This window comes from Anguilla anguilla, chromosome 4 (genome assembly GCF_013347855.1).
Source record: "Anguilla anguilla isolate fAngAng1 chromosome 4, fAngAng1.pri, whole genome shotgun sequence".
Taxonomy (NCBI): domain Eukaryota; kingdom Metazoa; phylum Chordata; class Actinopteri; order Anguilliformes; family Anguillidae; genus Anguilla; species Anguilla anguilla.
The window spans coordinates 39,514,301-39,534,581 of record NC_049204.1 but is presented as its reverse complement, the minus strand read 5'-3'; the positions used below and the strand labels follow the sequence as shown (position 1 = coordinate 39,534,581).

General features: G+C 42.2%; 1 protein-coding gene across 13 annotated transcripts; it reads right to left on the bottom strand.

Annotated features, from left to right (window-relative positions):
- Positions 1-800: 800 nt before the first annotated feature.
- Positions 801-19,785, bottom strand: LOC118225669 (polyhomeotic-like protein 3). 13 transcript variants are annotated; one of them, XM_035414446.1, is made up of 14 exons: positions 19,651-19,785; positions 15,727-15,903; positions 13,536-13,637; positions 12,278-12,427; positions 11,289-11,378; positions 10,111-10,237; positions 8,476-9,242; positions 6,863-7,064; positions 5,959-6,260; positions 5,483-5,633; positions 5,031-5,145; positions 4,007-4,130; positions 3,594-3,798; positions 801-2,571 (listed from the first exon to the last, which is right to left on the bottom strand). In XM_035414446.1, the coding sequence occupies exons 2-14, from the start codon at positions 15,874-15,876 to the stop codon at positions 2,417-2,419; spliced, it is 2,640 nt and encodes an 879-aa protein (XP_035270337.1). In that variant the 5' UTR covers positions 15,877-15,903; positions 19,651-19,785; the 3' UTR covers positions 801-2,416. The 13 variants fall into 13 exon arrangements, with proteins under 13 accessions (XP_035270337.1, XP_035270339.1, XP_035270338.1 ...); XM_035414448.1 differs by having other exon boundaries at positions 6,007-6,260; XM_035414447.1 differs by having other exon boundaries at positions 19,627-19,779.
- Between the last annotated feature and the right edge of the window lie 496 nt (positions 19,786-20,281).

Genomic DNA, 20,281 nt, shown 5'->3' with positions numbered 1-20,281 from the left:
TGTTTTACTGTCTACCTACTGTACTGCAATTTCAAATAAGTAAATAAATAATTAGAAGTGTATTTATTTATTGTGTAAATAAATAGAGTGTTTTAAATAAAGTATGCTGCCATTTTAATCTTGGAAACCCGAGAAAAGCAATTCTCTGTTCTACCTGATATGAGCGGCTTATGAAGTTATTTTATGTAAGCCAGACATTCAAGAAAATGAGTGTTTGTAAGGAATACTTGCTTAAACAGTAAAGGCGATGCATTTAATGACATATTAATTAAACTGTAACCAAAGCACTATTAGCAGTATAAAAAACTGTACTTGGAAATCTTTTTAAAAAGTAATCTGTATTTGGATATTTTACTTACTTAATCCCCCTGTCCACGCTCCGTATAGGACTTATTTTTCTGAAGGAGCACGTTTCTCAACACACACTCACAGGCCCATAAATACACAAAACACACACTAACAGGCACAGGATTTCTCATTCTCTCAAAGACACACACATGTACACAAGCATGCCCCCACACCTAGATGAGCATGGACACGTGCAATCATGATGATCAGATCCATTTTCATAAACGCACAGATGACCCCCCCCAAAAAAGTACTCCAGCCAGGATACGACTGATCAGTTTTCATGTTGTGTGAATTACCCTGACCATGCAGCCTCAGGCAAGATGTCACAGATTTTACTACAAAACTGTACATAACTGCTGTAACATAGTGACAGCTGTGATAGGAGAGGTTAACACAAAATTAAGTGGATATTGTAGTAAAACAAGATACAATGAAGACAACCATTAAAATATTGTATAATATATATTTAATGATTAAATAAATGCATGCATTTTTGTTTCATGAAATCTTTTGAGGAAGCAAGGCAGACATTGTGCTCAATACCTCTTTCAAGCTTTAGAGCTGGTGCCATGCTGAACTGGAACCAGGCTGGGGCCTAGCTGACTGCCCTCGTACAGTATGACTGCCTTTCCAAGCCATTACCTGTAACCACGGTAACTGCACATGATGTCACATTATTCTGTGTCAATTATTATGCACTGAATACTATGTACTAAAATGCAATTATGATATTTTATGATCTCTCTATTCTTACCATCAACCACCCTAAGCAAGTATTCTGTAAATGCAAGTTATTTTTTCAAAACAAAAAGCATGTTTCTTCTGAAAATATATATTATAAATTCTTCACTCGTGATATATGTCTACACGCACAAATCCACTGCCTTGGCTTATATACAGACAAATGCATATGCATTATAGAAAAATAATATCTGCAGGGGTCTGGAAAGGGTATTGAATAATATTTACAAGACAACTAGCTGGTGTCCAAAGCTGCCAAATAGAAAACCCAAAGCTATGAACCCAAGTAGACAGGTCCGCTGCTGAAGCCAAAAATGCCGGTAATAATTTATTACAAATCACAAGGCGTATTTGTCTTAATGAAAACACACTTTACACTGCAGGAGCTCAATGTTTATGTTTTCTCTTTAGAATATGCACAAATATTCATAGGTAAAGAGAATCAGTGAGAATCAGTGGCTGGTTCAGGGTGACACAAATACAATTTGGATTAATGATGTAATTAAAGTGCACAAAATGGCTCTGCTATACTGAGACCCAAAAGTGGATCTAGAAGGGCCAAAAACTTCAAGCTAGCTGCTCATATCATCTCTATAATCTTACATATCATCTCTTTACTTTTATAGAATGTAGATTCAGAACGAAGAAAATGGTGCAATTTAAGAAAAATAAATAATATGAATTTTGTGCATCACACACTTCAAATGTTTTGCATAAAACACTACAATTTCCACCTAGTGCTACATTGGAAACACGCAGAGGTAACAGTTTGGCGTAAATGGCATTGTGGCAGCTGTTCCAAGCGTACAAGCGTTCCAATGCTGTCATGTGTTTGCACCATGCCTTAATATCTTGACCGTCCAAACACAAGGTAGGAGACAAACTGAAGGATTTTGATCCAATGAGGCAAGCCCTCCGTCTGCAGACATGCTCTCCCTGAGGACCCGCCTACATTCTCAGTGGACACGCCCTCTATATTGCTGTGGACACACCCTCTTTTTGTGGACATGCTTTCTAAGACAAGCACACATTGTCAGTGGACACATTTTCACTCACTCACACACACACAAACACGCAGACAGACACTCACTCTCTCTCTCTCCCTCTGTCTCCCTCCCTCTCCCACCCTTCCTTTGTGCCCTCTGTGGCAGTGCTGCTTCTGTTTCAGCTGATGCATAAGCACAGTAATTCAGCCAAGCCTCACTCACTACCTCAGGGTGAGAATAGGAGCATTTTGAGGGGTTTAGACCTAAGGACACCCCAAGTGGAGACATGGGGAGAGGATGCTGAGGGGAGAGGATGGGGTTTTGGTCTCTCTCTTTCTCTAGGCTTCCTTAAGAGAGTTGATGCGGGCACAGATCTTGAGTGCGGGCCCCAGCCGGATGTTCATGGTGCTCATTAGGTGATCCTCGGTTAGCAGCAGAAGGGCCTGGCCATCGATCTCCTGTGAGCGGAACTCCTCAGCGATGTCCTGGCAACCTGCAGGGAAACCAGGGTGGTGGTAGCCAGTTGTCAATTTTAGTAATAATAATAATAATAATAATAATAATAATAATGATAATAATAATAATGTTATTGTTATTTTTTTCTTCTTTTCTTCTTTCTTATAATTCTGCCTATAATAATTATAAGCAAAATTATAAGAAGAAAAATAACAGCATATTATAGTTTAGCTGACACTTGTATTAGTTTTAGAAAAAAGTAAAGTAATGTAGAGTAATACTGAGCCAGGGACTCAAAATATTATTATTAATCTGGGCGGACGACGCTCTACCCCTATACGAATACCCTCGTGTGAACAGGGATTCGATTCCCCACCAGTACTGTGATCCTACCTACATCTGAAACCCTTTCTGCTTTCATCTTGCCTGAATAAAGTTCAAAAAGTGCATGAGGATTGTGGATTGACAGCATAAGTTTAAAAACGAAAGAAAAAAGAAATTGCTATTCTAAGGCTATTTCCCAGTTATAGAACTACATCCGCAGTGGTGGAACCTAATAGTTAGTTATCGTTCACTCACATTTTTGCTCGAAGGAAGCTTACTTCAGTTTGGCTTAAAATTGCTCCATCCAAGTAGTCTGTCTGTTAATTTGTGCTCATTCATTGCTTTTTTAATTGCCTCTTTAGAGTTAAGAGTTCTGTTGTAATGTGAAAGTTGCAAAGTTTTTGGCACTTAAAATTTAAACAAATGAGCAACTGTCAATTAACCATTAATGGTTAAATTACTTGTCCAAGGCTCCATTCAACAGCTAATTACACTTAGTCAATAATTCTGAACGTATGTCTGTATTGCTAATTTGTTTACAAAGCTTAAATGAATAAACATGACTTGCTTATTTGCTTCTGTTAGCGCAAACCCATCTCCCCCAACCCCTGTCATTAACACAGAACTAATGGCTGACAAATGACATTGATTTCAAATCCAGAACCGTGTTTACTTAAATTAATTTACAATGAGACCTAAAGGAGCGGGAGTTTGGCGGGAAACATGCGGGCGCACCTGGCAGCGTGTACACGAAGGCGCACACTTGGTCCACGGTCCACAGCACAGGGCTAGATGGCGAGGTGGGCGGGCTCCCGCCACTGTCCGCCGTTTCTCTCTCACGCTCCAGCTCCGCCTGCCGCCGGAGTCTGGTTGTCATGGGAACGGGAGGGTCCTCCTCCTCCTCCGCTTCCATCGGCCACCAACTGGTGCTCTGGGCAGCCTGGAACACAGTGTAGGATTCCTGGTCCATTATTGTGATTCACACTCCCCAACACAACTTAGAAAGGCGGGATGCATTCACAAAGTTCCATCAATGTTCTAGCAAAGACATAACGTATTGCACACACTCAAAAAAGCCACTTATCGGTTGAGCAGGACTTGCCCCCCCCCCCCCCCCCCCCCCCCCCCACAATTTCTGACTGATTTACCTGTCTGTGAAAATGCTCCCTGGAGCTGCTGGGCCTCCGGCTCCGCCCCCGTCTGCGGTCCTTCCCACGGCCGGTCCGATTGGCTTTCAGCGCGCTGATGCGTCTGGTGTTGCTGACGTTAAACCTGAAAGGGCAGAGCAAGCAGGGTTCCAGATACAGCAGTCGAGAGTCTGAAACCTCCCTCACACACCCTCTCTCGCTTTACTTTTCTCTCTCCATCATTTTCTCTCTCCTTTCGCTCTCTCTGAACTTTTTTAAAATCAGAAAAACAGAATTTAAGTTTTGGATATAACTTATATATGTATATATAATTATATATATATAATTTAAGTATTTTTGGTGGGTTTGCATACATGCGTGGGTCTCTGTAGGTCCTTCAAGACCAAACCTGACGCATACATCCTCTCTAAAGTCAAGTCAGCGAAGATGGATTGAATGGCCTGCCTTCATCAGCATGCTTTCTCATGTCCTTAAAGCAAAACTACTTGGGTGAGTTTTAAAATGAGAACAACTATTCATATAGCTAGCATCCATGTAACACCACAAAACATGCTATTACAAACCTAAGAGCAACACATGAACAAAAAGTGGGAAGTCTATGAAAATTGAAACCTTATTACTCCCAGGGGTAACACAACGATACCCCCATTTCTTTACAGGCTCTTCTGATGTCAGCATTGTGAACAAACAACATGAGCTGCAGTGGAACCATTCCTCTGAAATCACCACGAGACGCCAAAGAATATGGCTGTGCATATGCTAGTTCCATTTTGGGCTATTTCTAATGTATTTAATTTGAACTCTTGATGTTTTCATTCATTTTTAAGGGCTGCGTGTCATACATTACCTTAAATTATTTTAAAAATCAGTCAGACATCCTAAAATGTTGCAGATCTCCTTTAAAGTCCACTATCACACTCTGTTCGGTTCTGGACTCAAGAGGCTGAAGCAGTTTTGGGCTCAAACCCTATGAAAGCCCCAGGCTTGGGCGTGGCTTTGATTTTCCAGCAGGAGTAGGGCTCACCTTCGCACACATGTGGTAGAACAGAAGCGGTTTGCCCTCAGGAAGGTGTGGGCATAGCCCCTCTTTCCACAGAACTCACAGTGCAACATGTCCACCAGCACCTCGTCCATACCATCTATGATGAAAGAAAGAGAGAGGGGAGGGAGGGAGAGAGAGAGAGAGAGAGATAGGGAAAGAGGGAGAGAGATGAGGGAGAGAGATGAGAGAGTAGGGAAAAGGTTGAAATAGACAGGAAAGAAGTAGGAAAGCAAGAAACAGAGACAGTAACCAGAATCATTCATAAAATACAGCATTGAACATTTAACATATATTGGCTGGTCTTGAAGCCAGTTTGAAGTTGACAATGCTGTACAAAATGAGAACAGCACTACACCCAGCAGGGAAACATACCCATCTGTACCATTATGGGAAGTGATGAAGGTGGCAAGTGATTGCATCCGAGGGGAACTAACCGTCTGTGGCAAAGTCATCCATGTCAGTGTCTGTGGAGTTCCAGGGGTGCTCCACGTCCATCATGGGGCTAGTGACCTCACTCCCACTCATCTCATGGAGGGCCCCAGGATTTTTGGCCTGCTTCTCCACCATCAGTGAGGAGCGGTTCACCTGGGGAGGATGAAGCAGGACACAGTGTCACGAGGGCACCTTCCAAAAAATTACAATAACTTTCAATCACGCCACCATCTTTTAGGTTGTGACATTCCCCCTGTGGCTCTGGTGTCTGCAGGAGCTCTGTGTGTAAAACTGCTCTCATTCAGTTACTCACTAACGTATCCAAAATGCTTTCCCGTTAATTATTTTTATTCATGACTGGGAAATGCACACTGGACATTGTATTACACTTTGGGGGCAAAAAAATAAGGAAGTGTAGACATAATTCCTTCATATTGAGGTCATGTGGGCAATTTTTTCACGGTTTTTGGAAAGAAACCTGCAGATTGCCTCCATGTCCTCTTGACAGCTGTTCCACTGGACGTACCGGAAACGGCTTCAGCCCCTCCTGGATTACGAAGCCCTCAATGAGATGTGTGAGGACCTGGGGTTTGATGATGGCCTGTGGGAGCTGGCTCTCAGCAGCACCCCCGAGGTGACTGGCAGAGGGGGGCAGGCTGCCGCTTGGCCCCCCGGCAGGTGGGAGGGAAGCTTGGGAAGAGCTTGTGTGAAGGGCCTCCACAGAAGAGTTCTCCGTGTGGGCATCGCCTTTTGGCTCTGTGCTCGATTGGCCGGTGCCAGCTGCGTGCCCAGAACAAAGGAAAAGATCAAAGGCTTCCAACCCAGGTTCTGTAGACCTTTGTTGGAATGTGTTTGACGCAAACCTGAGTGTTAAAACAATAATAACCTAAAACGGTATTTCCCAAACATAGCCCAGGGGGCATACTGTCTACTGCTGCATTTAATAAAGTTTGATTGACTTCTTATCTGAAGACCAATCTTTATTTGCCATCCTCTGCGTTTGTTCCTTGTGAAAGACAGGAGCTGATGGAGTCATGTTTGCATTAATTAAAAAGACAAAGTTGTTTGTTCAGCACACTCACTGTAATATTTGTGTCCCTGAACAAATTCAGGTTTCTCAGATACACTGATCTAGATCCCACTATCAATAAGTGATGCTTAATTTATAAAACTGTCTATACTTATAATTTGCCTGTACCACTGTCTGTTCTTATCATTTGTTTTCGAGACTCAAATAGAAATAACATGTTGAAATTCCTTTCAATATGAGATGCTATCGTATTAATCTAACTTATGCACAGGCCTAAGTTTTCATGTAGGATCCTAAATGAGTGAACAATAAAAAATGACTTAATTGACATCAAATACTACAATACCCATACTGGTTAAGTCAGTGGCGGTGTCTCTACAGTCTCCCTCCTGTCCAGCAGGTGGCAGCAGAGTGGGATGTATCTGGGTACTGTTCTCAAGTGGAGGCTCCATGAGGTTTGGCATCTCCTCATTGCCTGGCTTTTCCTGTTCTCCATTGCGCAATGCACTGTCCATTTCACGCAGGGACACCATTTGATATACTGTGGACAAGTCCTGAAAACATAATCAGAGTAATTACTCATCAATTGCAGAAGTAATTTTTGATTATCTATTCCAAAAATACAATAGAAATGCCTGAAAGGCATATTTCACTTTGGTAATTGTAATTGTGTTGACCTTACCCTATTGTATTTGCTTAGTGTGAATGCCAGCAACATTAGATGTCCTTGTTGACCACAAACGGCAGAATAATTTCTCTCGGTTTTCCGGTTCCCATTCATTTTCGAACCACATTGAAATGAATAGTTTCAAAGCACAAACTAACTACGGAGAATAAAAAGAGAGTAGGCCTACAATGTCGTAAGATCTGAAGTTTTTTGAGCTGATGGCTGTTTTCAAGTTAAGGTTAGTTATAAAAAGAGAAACTACTTTCAGATTGGCTATTGTGTAGAAATACAGCAAGCCGTAGTAAGATTTTTTAAATGCATGTGCCCATGTGAATACTTTATCATGCCCAAGGATACGTCATTTGGCTAAAATAACTGTTTCCGGATCTTCTTTTTCTTTTATAAGGCAATAGAGTGTTACAGTTTGCAGTCCTATTTTGTAGTCCCATTTTTGAGCCATGGGTTCGCTTGGCAGACTCCAATGTTTTTTTCCATAGTGATTTCGTTTTCTGCAGAAAATAAGGTCTGTGGTTAATGTAAACCTAAGAGTGCTTCACGTTTTGTTCTACGAGATAAATTACGACCATTATTATCTCAACCGTGAATTTTGAAGCCGTTATGTGCTCTAAAACAGTAAGTTGCGAACAAGTTGCAACACAAACTACAACAATTACGTAGTAATTTATCTCGTAGAACAAAACGTGAAATGCTCTTAGGTTTACATTAACCACAGATTTTCTGTAGAAAACAAAAATCCCTGTGAGAAAAAAGCACTGGAAATTTGCAGAGGGAACCCATGGCAGAAGAAACTTCCAAGCTGGCCTACAAAAAGACGTTATCACTGTAACACTGAATTCACCCGCAATGGGGGCTCCAAGGGATAATTGTGGGCAAGCCACAGAAAATCCACATGGGGGCCCATAGGTGAAAAAACACTGTGGGCCCAGCACCGAATATTCAAAAGACCTTATTTATGATGTTAGTACTTTTATCGACCTATTATCCTCCGAAAAAACAGGAGGAACAGCGCTGCCGTTAATGGAAAACAGAGACATTTGATGTTGCCAGTATTCACACGATGCAAATACAATGGAGTAAGCTCCACAAACTTACTTGTGTTATATCTAAGTCATTGTACTGTACTCATTTTAAGGTCATGTGTGTCTATAATTATTGAATTATAAGCTGTTTTTGTGTTTCTTGGCATTTATTTCCAGTTTTTCAGGTGAGAAAACATAACCTCCCACTTGCTGTATTGTGGAGGGTCCAGCTGTGCCCCGAGATGTGGGGTGACGCACCTTCGGGAGCTCAGATGGAGCTGCCAAATGGGTTTGCGGGTCCTTGACGACCCTTTGCGGAGGGGGCGGGTCCTGATGGGGCACCTGGACCAGCGTCTTGGCTGCTGGGGTCTCCTCTGAGGATTGCATCTGTCCTGTCAGCCCCTGCACTGACGCAGGGGACAGGGGCTTCAGTGGGCGGGGTGAAGTGGGTTGTGAGGGTGAGGACGCGGAGGTCCTAGGGCAGGGGGCAGACTGGAGGCCTGTGCAGGAAGCTGGCAGGGAGGGAGCAGGAGAAAGACTGGGGGGCTTGTGGACAGGGCTATGCGCAGGTAGCTGGGCAGGGCCAACAAGCTGCCGGGGAGGAGACTCCAGTAAGGCTGAAGGCAGGGATTGGACGAGATTTTCAGGTTGGGTGACAACAGGAGCTGGAGAATGGCTGGTGGGGGACTGGGTTGCCACAGGGGATGTGGCAGGAGCCTTGTGTTGAGCGGCCACCTCACTTTGCTTGGTGGAGGAAGAGGAGGCTGAAGGGAGAGTTCGTGTGGTAGTGCAGTGCTGGGATTGGACCTCGAACACAGAAGACACAGGGGTCCCTGGGGTCTGACTGGATAAGAAGAGTTGGGAGGTGGGCAGAGAACCCGCCTGGAGAGAAACTGAGTGAACCAGACTGTGGCCCTCAGCGGGCTTTGGGTTGATGAGTCGGTTGCGGTGCGCCATCTTGTGGCTCAGTCTGCATCGCAGCTTGTGCATCATCAGGGTGTGTGACGGGACCGAAGAGTACAGTCCTGAAAGAACAATATACAAAAAAGATCTGAATAAGTACATATGTGTAAAGTTGGTGTCAACCATCTGTGTTTTTGGTGATGTTGCTTGAACTCTGCCAGCAGGTTTTTTTTTCATTTTCACTAAGTTTCATTAAAGGAGTTCTGAGGTATTTCTATAAAATAAGAAATAAGGGAGTAAGGGAGTATCATTTTCAAATATTTCATCCTTGTCTGAACAGCTATCCATACATCCCCCGCATGCTTATTTAAGACATGGGTACGCAGGTCAAATTTACATTCACATAGCTATGTCCTGCATACTCATGGAAATACATTACAAAACACATGCATGTCATAACTTTACCAACATTAAAACTCACGTAACATCACAGTCCATGTCAGAGTTACAAGTAGTAGCCTCCACAGTGAGCATGTATACAAGATTATGAAAATAGAATGACTGTCTACAAGTGGGAGGTCAGTTTGCGTTTAAGAAACAGTATCATTTTTTGGAATAAATTAAGACAATATCTTGATTAAGATTAAACATAAAATTTAGCTTGCACTTTCCAACAAAGACAAAGTTTAGTGCATAAACAAGCATCAGTCATCATCTTTCATTTATTAAAATTTTAGATATTTTTACTTATTTCTTCTTTTGTGTGTATCTTTGTTCCTGATTTTACTGTTCCCTTAACACCTTCATTGCAGGAAAATGTGGGGCAATGACTACATAAATAAAATGTATGTAATACATTATTAAACATAATAATAATCATAATTATCATTCTATTATTTTTTTGCTGTGCTAAGTCACTGAGACAAGGGGTTAGTTAGGTGGGGTTAGGGTTAGGTTAGTGTTAGGTGCAAGGCTTGCTGGCCGTCCCACCTTCTTTGGATGCATCTGATTGCTGGGTGGGCTTTGGGGGGCACAGAGACATCCTGTGGTGTGCAGGGGTTTTGGAGGGAAGACTCTGCACGGCAGGACGGTTGGTCTGCTCAGCCTGATTTTGCTCCTAAAGGGGAAGTTAATCAGGTTTCAGATTCAGTCACATCATTTTTGATGTTTCAGTAGAATCTTTAGTTCTTGAGATTAAGATCAGAGAATCATGTACCTTATAGGAGACAAAAATTAATTGCTGGGTCTCACAGTAACAGATTAAGTAAGATCATGGCTGATGGTGTATTTTTAAATATATGCTTTCCTTCATTTGAATGCCCAATCGTATTTTTATGAACGCTCCCCTATCTATTTGAGAGACTGCGGACGAGCGCATGCTCTCCTCAGAAGTGTGCAATGACAGCTGTCGCATCTTATCACACTGCAGCCCGAGCTTGCGAGACGGATGGCTACGATTTAAGGGCAACTCAACAGGCGGACCAGAAAGTGCCTGTTCCACCTGCCGGTGTGCTGTGAGAGGCTGTCATCCTGGATGACTCAAACCCTCCCATCCCTGGGCAACGCTGGAGCCAACGGTGTGTTGCTCTGTGGGACTGCCAGCTGGTCAGCACTCTCTTGCTGTATTTATGTCTTGTTTATAGATCTGTATATGATTGTTTTTATACTGAAAGCACAAAAGCTGAATCTTCATTGTCCGTTAAACATGTGTTTAATGGGTGCTGAAAGTTTCTATTTTATTGTAATTACATATGCATTGGTGTGTAGGAAAATAATTCCGATCTTATTCCCAGCTATTGGTCCATTGAAAAGGATTGAATTAAAGAACACAAAACACACAGCTGATGTGCGGCACAATGATAGGAATCTTTGAGACCTGTGTTTTGTAGTTGTTCCAATGACCTTCGGTATGGACTTATTGTACGTCACTTTAGTTAAAAGCATCTGCCAAATAAATGCAATGTAATTATTGTAACTGGCCAGGACTGGACTGGACAGTGCTGTTCCACTCCAATGGATTAGTAAACTAACTCCAGTTTTGGATTTACACATTTCAAATGTCTAATCTTGATCACTTGCTGACAATGCTCTCGCTATTATACTCACCTAACCACACCCCCCCTCTCCCCAACACACCCCCAAGCCACACCCGATGGGTACTGGCTCACCTGTGCAGAGGGGGAACGGGTTGAGGCAGAGGTGAAAATAGGCAGATCGGGCTGTGCCACACCCGCAGAGCTGGCGGGAGTGAAAATCAACTGCCAGAGACCAGGATAAAAGGAGAGAGAAGAAGAGAGAGATGCGGAAAGAACGAGAGAATTAGAGGCCGCCTGAGAAGTCACAAGAATGACAAATAACGACCAGAGGTGAGAATGACAGAGAAGAACAGAACGTAGGAGACAATGTGAGAAAGAAAACCACAAAGACCATGAAAAAGGAAATGACAGAATGAGAGAGTGCTTGAGAGTGGGGGTGGGGCGGGAGGGAGAGAGAGATGCAGGCAGCGAGCTGAGGACGTTCAGGTGGAGAAGAGCGAAGAGAGTAGGCTAAATCAAAAGCGTGCATGTCAGCCGTGGCTTCTTCGACTGCGCCTTTGATCGAAGCAGCCACGACTACTTCATTCACACATCAAACGAGTTTTGGATGTGAACTAGAGATTCTCGGAAAGATAGAAAGAAAACAAAAACTTTTTGTTGTGGTGCAAGAAAGTGCATCTGCTTCAGGGGTAGAGTCAGCGAGTAAGCACATAAAGACTCAGCTTGTTTTCTCGCAGATTTGCAGCAAACCTTTTCTCACTAATGTATATGACTGAGTTTTATCTGTAACAACATATCCCACCCCTGGCTTAAAACCTATAATCTGTTATTCTAAATGTTAGGGCATTGATCACTAGTCCAAACTACTGACTGTGCTGCTATAATACTCATTACATTACAAATTTCATGACCAGAGTCCAGCATTGTAACCATTACTCCAGTTATATCAAATTTATTACAGCACTGTTGGAGCAGTTAAATTTATTTATTTATCCTTTGTTTTATCAGGAGAGTCCCACTGAGATTAATGTCTGTTTTAAAAGAGTGTCCTGGCCAAGCGGCAGCAAGCAAGACAATAGTAATTAAGTAAGACAATACAAGACAATGTTCCTCTTCCTTACCATCTGGGCATGCAGATACACGTGGGCCTGGTTGGTGCTGGAAGAGCCATTCCCTGCTAGCCAGGCCTGCTGGGATATCATGCTCCTGCTGGTTGTGGAGCAGCAGACCTGGGCGCGGTTGTCCGGCTGAGCTGTGGGGGGCAGTGCTACCTGGGGGAGAGTGACAGGGAGGTGATAGGAAAGAGAGAGGGGAAAGGGAGGGGTGGATAAAGAGAGAATGGTGTGATGGTGTGAGGGAAAGAAAGGTGAAGTTTGTATGGAGGAATAGTTGATGTGTAAAAAAGAGAGATTTGCACAGAAAGAGCGAGGAACAGAAAGAATGAAGAGGGAGGTGGCAATGTAGTATATTTACTGTTAAACTGCAAGTTGTGTTATGAGTGCAACAGTATCCACCTGGTACACTGCACACAGATGGACACTTGTGCTCATTTGAATGTTTTTTGTAGTGTGTACATTTGATATTCCATCCATGATCACTTTCCTTCTTTTCACTCCCCCTGTATTATGTCAACTAATGTTTTTTATAAATATCACAAATACAGCCACTCAATCGTATAAATTAGAATGTGCCTTTCCAGTGTCTGCACAGACCCCTGGAGGATACCAATTCAACTACAGGTTTACATCCCTGCAGGTCACAAAAATAGGGCTGTAATTAAACAATAAAGCACCTAAAAACTGAAAGAGAAAAACTGAGAATGAGAGACAGCTATGTGCCAACATGCAAACCGCTTCACATAATGCAACATTTCCAAAATAAGTACACCCTTTTGTCTCTTTGCCTACAGCATATTAAATACTCAGAAGTGCAGATAGTTGCATTGCATTTGCTGACAGCGTACAGCCACTCACTTCCTGAGTAGAGTTTCTGCTTGGGTGGCACCTGCTGACATGAAACCTGGCAGAGAATGTTCTTCGAAGGCCTCGAACAACAAACAAGGGTCCTGTTACACTAGGAAATTGCATAGACCTCTGCGCTTAAATGATAAATCACCCGACAGACAAAGCAATCCATAAATGTCTTTGCCATTTGAGAGACGGCTTTGGAAGAGAGACTCACCTCCAGGTCCTTCATGTCTGGTGTCAGGAGCCCAGAACTTGCTTGTTGGTTTGAGAGCAGGATGCTGCTAATGCGCTGTGGGGTTTGAGGCTCTCACGCTTGTGAACAGGAGGCACAGGGGGGAGGGGTGTGAAAGCGCCTCGCCGGCGTGCCTGTTGGTCAGAGTGCAGGGGTGTAGAGGAGTGGGGGTGTACTTACTGAATGCTCAGATGTATTGGGTGACTGAGAAATGCTCCCTTTAAGTGAGGAGGAAGAGGAGGGGGAGGAAGAAAGCAGTCGTCTGTTTCCTGACCCCATGGCCTAAAAGAGCGACACCCACATTCATTAGAGAGGATTGGTACCCTCTCACGCACATGCATGCATGCATGCACATACACACAAACACAGGCGTGCATGCACAAAAAAACACACTGGGGTATCATACGCCGGGTGTGATAGACAGGAAGTGACATTTGCACTAGGTTTTGATGTGATGCTTGCAGATGCAGATGCACCTCACCTGCTGTGCCCCACTTCCTCTCCACATCAGCCACTGCACATACCTGTCTGTATTCACACACTGAGTATACCTACCTCTACTCACCCACTGAGTATACCTGTCTCAACCCACACATTGAGTAAACCTGTCTGAACTCACACTGTGCACAGCTGTTTATATTAACAGAGTATACGTCTCTCCTCACACACAGACTGTATACAACTCTTAAAGCACAGAGGAAACCTGTCTCTACTCTACTCACTCACCGAGTATACCTCTCCACTCACACACTGATTATAACTCTTTCTACTCACTCACTGAGCATAACTCTTTACTCACTCACTGAGTATACCTCTCCCTACTCACTCGCTGAGTATACCTCTCTACTCACTCACTGAGTATACCTCTCTACTCACACAATGATTATACCCATCTCTACTCACTCACAGAGTATACCTCTCTCTACTCACACACAGAGTATACCTCTCTCTACTGACATACTGAGTATACCTCTCTCTACTCACACATTGAGTATACCTATCTCTATTCATTCAATCACTGAGTATACCTCTTCCTACTCACTCGCTGAGTATACCTCTCTACTCACACACAGAGTATACCTCTCTCTACTCACACAATGAGTATACCTCTCTCTACTGACACACTGAGTATACCTCTCTCCACTCACACACAGAGTATACCTCTCTCTACTCACACAATGAGTATACCTCTCTCTACTCACAAAGAGTATACCTCTCTCTACTCACACAATGCGTATACCTCTCTCTACTGACATACTGAGTATACCTCTCTCCACTCACACACAGAGTATACCTCTCTCTACTCACACAATGAGTATACCTCTCTCTACTGACACACTGAGTATACCTCTCTCTACTCACACAATGAGTATACCTCTCTCTACTCACACATTGAGTATACCTCTCTCTACTGACATACTGAGTATACCTCTCTCTACTCACACAATGAGTATACCTCTCTCTACTCACACATTGAGTATACCTCTCTCTACTGACATACTGAGTATACCCCTCTCTACTCACACACTGAATATACCTTCAGACAGAACCTGGCCTGTGTTCATCCCCAAGCTCCCAGCACTGTCGAGAGAAGCAGTCACTGGATTTGGGGGAAGCTGAAGCAATGTGAGACACACAGTAAGAAGAGCCATGCAGAGGCTATGTCAGCTGTTTCTCATCCCTTACCCACCCACCCCACATCTGCCAAGCAGTGGCCTGGACCAGAAGCCGGTGCTACTGGGCTGTGCATGCCTGCCGCAAGTACTGTGCGGCCATGCCCAGAATCCGTGGCACAACCTGCTGGATCACCTGCAGGAGGAGGAGGAGGAGCAACACACCAGCACTACAGCGGGGCAACAGTCTCCCTGCCAACAAGCAAGCACACAGCCAGAGATCCCACAAGATGGAAAGCACACAACACAGTGGAGCGTGGCACAACAGCAGTAACATTATAATATTACACAAGCTAGCAGTATAACAAACAGCACCACCTACTGCATGGATGACTAAGTTATTAGTCGGGCGTGTTATTTCATCTAATGTTCAGTAAAAGAACATGACAGTTACCACATGTGGCTATTTGCAGATTTGCGGAACTTCAATGATGTGGATTATGGGAATCATGAGTGGAACATGCTCATGGAACTAGATGCTCCTAATTTAAATAAACTATCTCTGCAAGTGCTTTTCTTTTCTTTAACATTTTCCTCTTTTTTAGTGAATGGGGATTCTCATGAGGGCGTGAAAAAGTGTCAATGGTATAATGTTGTTATGCCCCTTATTTTTTTATTTCTTCGTTATTTTTACTTTATGTCTCCTGATGTAGTTCAGTATCTTAGTTAAAAAACATTTGGGTGGAAGGTGTTGCTACCTGGACTGTGTGCCTGTTGCTGAGGGTGCTGCAGGGGAAGATGGGAGGAGCCTGGGTGCTGCAAGGGGAGGATATGCTGGCAGGGGCCGTCTCCCTGTCCGTTTCTCCTGAGCCCTGCCCATCTGTCTGCCCGGAGCCCCCTCTGTCCATCTCTTCAGGGTAGGTGGGCCAGGGGGGCTAAGCAGCAGGGATGGGGAGAGAGGGATTAGCTCTCCATCTGTGCCATTCAGTTCTGGTTATGGGCTGATTGATGTTGCCTAAATTAATTGATCCATTGATTGCTCCTTTGCTTGGCTATGACACTCAAAATTGAGCTCAGGTGCATCCTGTTTCTATTGATCATACTTGAGATGTTTCTACAACTTGATTGGAGTCCACCTGTGGTAAATTCCATTGATTGGACATGATTTGGAAAGGCACACACCTGTCTATATGTAAGGTGCCACAGTTGACAGTGCATGTCAGAGCAAAAACCAAGTCATGAAGTCGAAAGAATTGTCCGTAGACCTCTGAGACAAAATTGTGTCGAGGTACAGATCTGGGGAAGGGTACAAAAAAAATTTCTGCAGCATTGAAGGTCCCAAAGAACACAGTGGCCTCCATCATTCTTAAATGGAAGAAGTTTGGAACCACCAGGAATCTTCCTACAGCTGGCCGCCTGGCCAAACTGAGCAATCGGGGGAGAAGGGCCTTAGTCAGGGAGGTGACCCAGAACCTAGAGTGGCCAGACGGAAGACACTCCTTAGTAAAAGGCACATGACGGCCTGCTTGAAGTTTGCCAAAAGGCACCTTAAGGACTCTCAGACCATGAGAAACAAGATTCTATGGTCTGATGAAACCATGATTGAACTCTTTGGCCACAATGCCAAGTGTCATGACTGGAGGAAACCAGGCACCGCTCATCACCTGGCTAATACCATCCCTATGGTGAAGCATGGTGGTGGCAGCTTCATGCTGTGGGGATGTTTTTCAGTGACAGGAACTGGGAGACTAGTCAGGATCGAGGGAAGGATGAACAGAGCAAAGTACAGAAAGATCCTTGATGAAAACCTGCACCAGAGTGCTCAGGACCTCAGACTTAGGCAAAGGTTTACCTTCCAACAGGACAATGACCCTAAGCATGCAGCCAAGACAACGCAGGAGTGGCTTCGGACAAGTCTGTGAATGTCCTTGAGTGGCCCAGTCATAGCCCGACTTGAACCCTTTCAAACATCTCTGGAGAGACCGGAAAATAGCTGTGCAGCAATGCTACCCATCCAACCTGACAGAGCTTGAGAGGATCTGCAGAGAAAACCCCAAATACAGGTGTGCCAAGCTTGTAGCGTCATACCGAAGAAGACTCGAGGCTGTAATCGCTGCCAAAGGTGCCTCAACAAAGTACTGGGTAAAGGGTCTGAATACTTAAGTAAATGTGATATTTCAGTTTTTTATTTTTAATAAATTAGATAAAATTTCTAAACCTGTTTTTGCTTTGTCATTATGGGGTATTGTGTGTAGATTTATGAGAATAAAAATGAGTTTAATCCATTTTATAATAAGGCTGTAACATAATAGTGAAAATAGTGAAGGGGTCTGAATACTTTCCGAAGGTACTCTGTGTGTGTGTGTGTATGTGTGTATATATATATATATACATACATACACACACACACACACACACACACATATATATATATATCTGTGTGTATATATATGTGTATATATATATATGGCCGCTGCATTTTTTTTATTTTTTTCATATCAATATTGGAATTTTATTCTTCATGGCATACATAGGTATTCTGACAAAATGTGGCTTAAGAGGGTAAATAGCCCCTCTAAACATGAAAAGCACCTAATTAAAAAAAAATAGCAGTTTGTAAATTTCTGGGATTGCAGCTGTGGTTGGAACAAAAACTATCATATACATGGGGCCCCAAGACAGAGTTTGAAAACCACTGGCTTACAGTAAGGGTCAACACGGAAAACGTCATGCATGTGCAACAGTTGATAGTGGTACTCAACTCATGTTGATTTGCATTTAATTATCTTTAGCCATGCAGAACGTTGGTGGAATTAAACGTGCACATAAGATGCTAGGCCTAAATGTATTTACTGTCTTTAACCCTCCCTTCTGAAGAGGGTAGGCACGAGTTTCTATAAGGTTTCTGTTATATATTTTTCTCCATTGCAGCCCGAAAAAGTATTCGGAGAAATAAAGATTTATCTTATTTCAGCTAAGACAAATAGGCGTGAGTGTTTATATCGGCCTCTTGCGTAATGAACAGCCAACAATTTCCTTCTTTTTAGGGGAAAACAATAACCGGTTTATGTTATATTTTGAAAGACAATCTGATAATTCAGTGTTAAATTGTAATTGGTACATATATGTATGAACAGTATTATTAGGATATACTAATAATTATAATTATGTATCCATTATAATTTATCTCTAAAATGCATCGGTATGCAAGTCGATTCATTCATATTGAGTTTGCCGACTCTGTGAGATAGATCCAGCTATTCCATCGCAAACTCAATTCCTGTTCATTAAAAATGTCAATTAATTAGACTATTAATTATCAAATATGAACTGCAGACTTAAGAAAGCCTATAGGATACATTGCAACTAAATTAATGGTCTAGTAAACATGCATTAAAAAATAAATCTGTGGAATCTGAAAGATAGGTCTATAGCGACTTAGCTAATAAACGCATAACTAGCCTAAAAAGGCTAACTTTCAATTAAATCATCTGCCCGTTGCAACATATTCTACTCATGTTACATTATAAAAACTGCACATAAAAGGAAAATATGATTTTATATGTGTCATTTAGCATTGGTCAGTCGTGCAAATGTTTTTTATTTTTATTTATTATTTTAAATGTAGGCCTATTATAGGCCTACTTTAAGAGATTGAGTGGCATCATTCCATGCGGCGTACATGCGCTACGGAATATTTTAAAACCCTGTGAAAATTTTCATAGCCTAAATGTGCACAGGGTTTTAGAATATATACCCATAGAATTTAGTTATTTGGACCTCATATCATGACAAACGGAAACGCCAGAAACTAAACATATAGCAACAACTCAAATATGTATTTCAATTCATAAACCGATGGAATGAAATAAGTTAAGGTAGAACACAGGCTATGTTGTTACGGATGTTACTGAGGTGCTAACTGCGGGAAGTGTTCAATCAGTAGTAGCCTATACATGAAATTATGTTAAGTGGACAGCTTTTGTTTTGTAAAATACCGCATTATTTCGCAAAGACAGCAACCATGTATGTCCTTCATTGAAGATGGTCGTATAACTTTAATAATAATAACAATAATAATAATAATAATAATAATAATAATAATGTTGGTATTATTATTATTATTATTGAAATTCTGAGTAGGCCTATATACCCCCGATAAGGAAATATCGTCTAGTCAACATTAGTCAAAAGGTGTTCGTTTTGTTTTAAACTAAATCATGTCAATAGTTACCAAAAAAATTCACATGGGCACACTCATAGCGATAGCCAGCGCCAATCCCCCGTAATTTTCATAATCCAAAAATATGTCATGCCTGTTCATAGTTTTGCCAAATAGCCTCCTATTAAACTACTATTGGATAAAAAATGGGCGTGTCTAAACATTTCTCACTCATTTCCTTGTAGTCGCGCATCAGCAGATATAAAAGCACAGCCATGGCGATTCGTTACCCTCCCAGAAAATAATAAAAATTATAATAATAATACAAAGTATAGCCTATAGCTACAGTATCATATATGGCTTACGTCCCTTCTTATAATAGCTACATTTAATAGGAAGTCGCGTTAACACACGCACGGTATGTCTAGGGTGATATTCAGAAGAACGACTGCGCATCAATGACAGCTTTCAAAGCACAAACATTAAGTTTCCTCACATTGTTTTTTTTTTTTTTTTTTACCTGTCCGACATTAATGTAGGACACGGTCCATTTCAAAACGGCTGCAAAGCTGTAAAGCTGCCGTTTCAGTCCTTCGCGGTACCAGATATACAAATGCGTCAATGTTCTCTAAAATGGAGATTAAAAAAAAAAAAAAAAAAAAAAAATCTGGCACAGCAAGAATAAAACAGACACAGCACCGCTTGCAGTGTAGGAGGACTTTATACATGCTCACACATTCAAGTTTTTAATGTAGGCAAGAACCTTCATTTCCACTCGAGACAGTTTGAGCTCTCTCTCTCTCTCTCTCTCTCTCAATTCAAATGGCACTTTGTTGGAATGAAAAATAACAGTGTTACCAAAATATAGTACACAGTTTTACAAACGTAAATAAAAAACAATAAAGAACAATTAACAATAGCTTGCATGCTGAAAAGAATTCTATACAATACACATATATACCTAAACACACATATGTAAATATTATATATGCATACATGCATATACACATGCACACACCATACCACACATACATGCACAAACACATACGTGCATGTGTATTGTAGTATTCATGAACACATACACACATACTACAAGGCACACCATGCACAGTGCAATATACTCTTTAATATGAATACTGTAAAATATACAG

Coding starts and splice junctions, on each gene's coding strand:
- LOC118225669 (XM_035414446.1), bottom strand. CDS start 15,876: ATGGACAGAGGGGGCTCCGGGCAGACAGATGGGCAGGGCTCAGGAGAA. Junction 6,261..6,862: donor CACCGCCACTGACTTAACCA/GTATGGGTATTG, acceptor CTGGGCACGCAG/CTGGCACCGGCCAATCGAGC. Junction 5,634..5,958: donor GACATGGAGGCAATCTGCAG/GTTTCTTTCCAA, acceptor CATCCTCCCCAG/GTGAACCGCTCCTCACTGAT.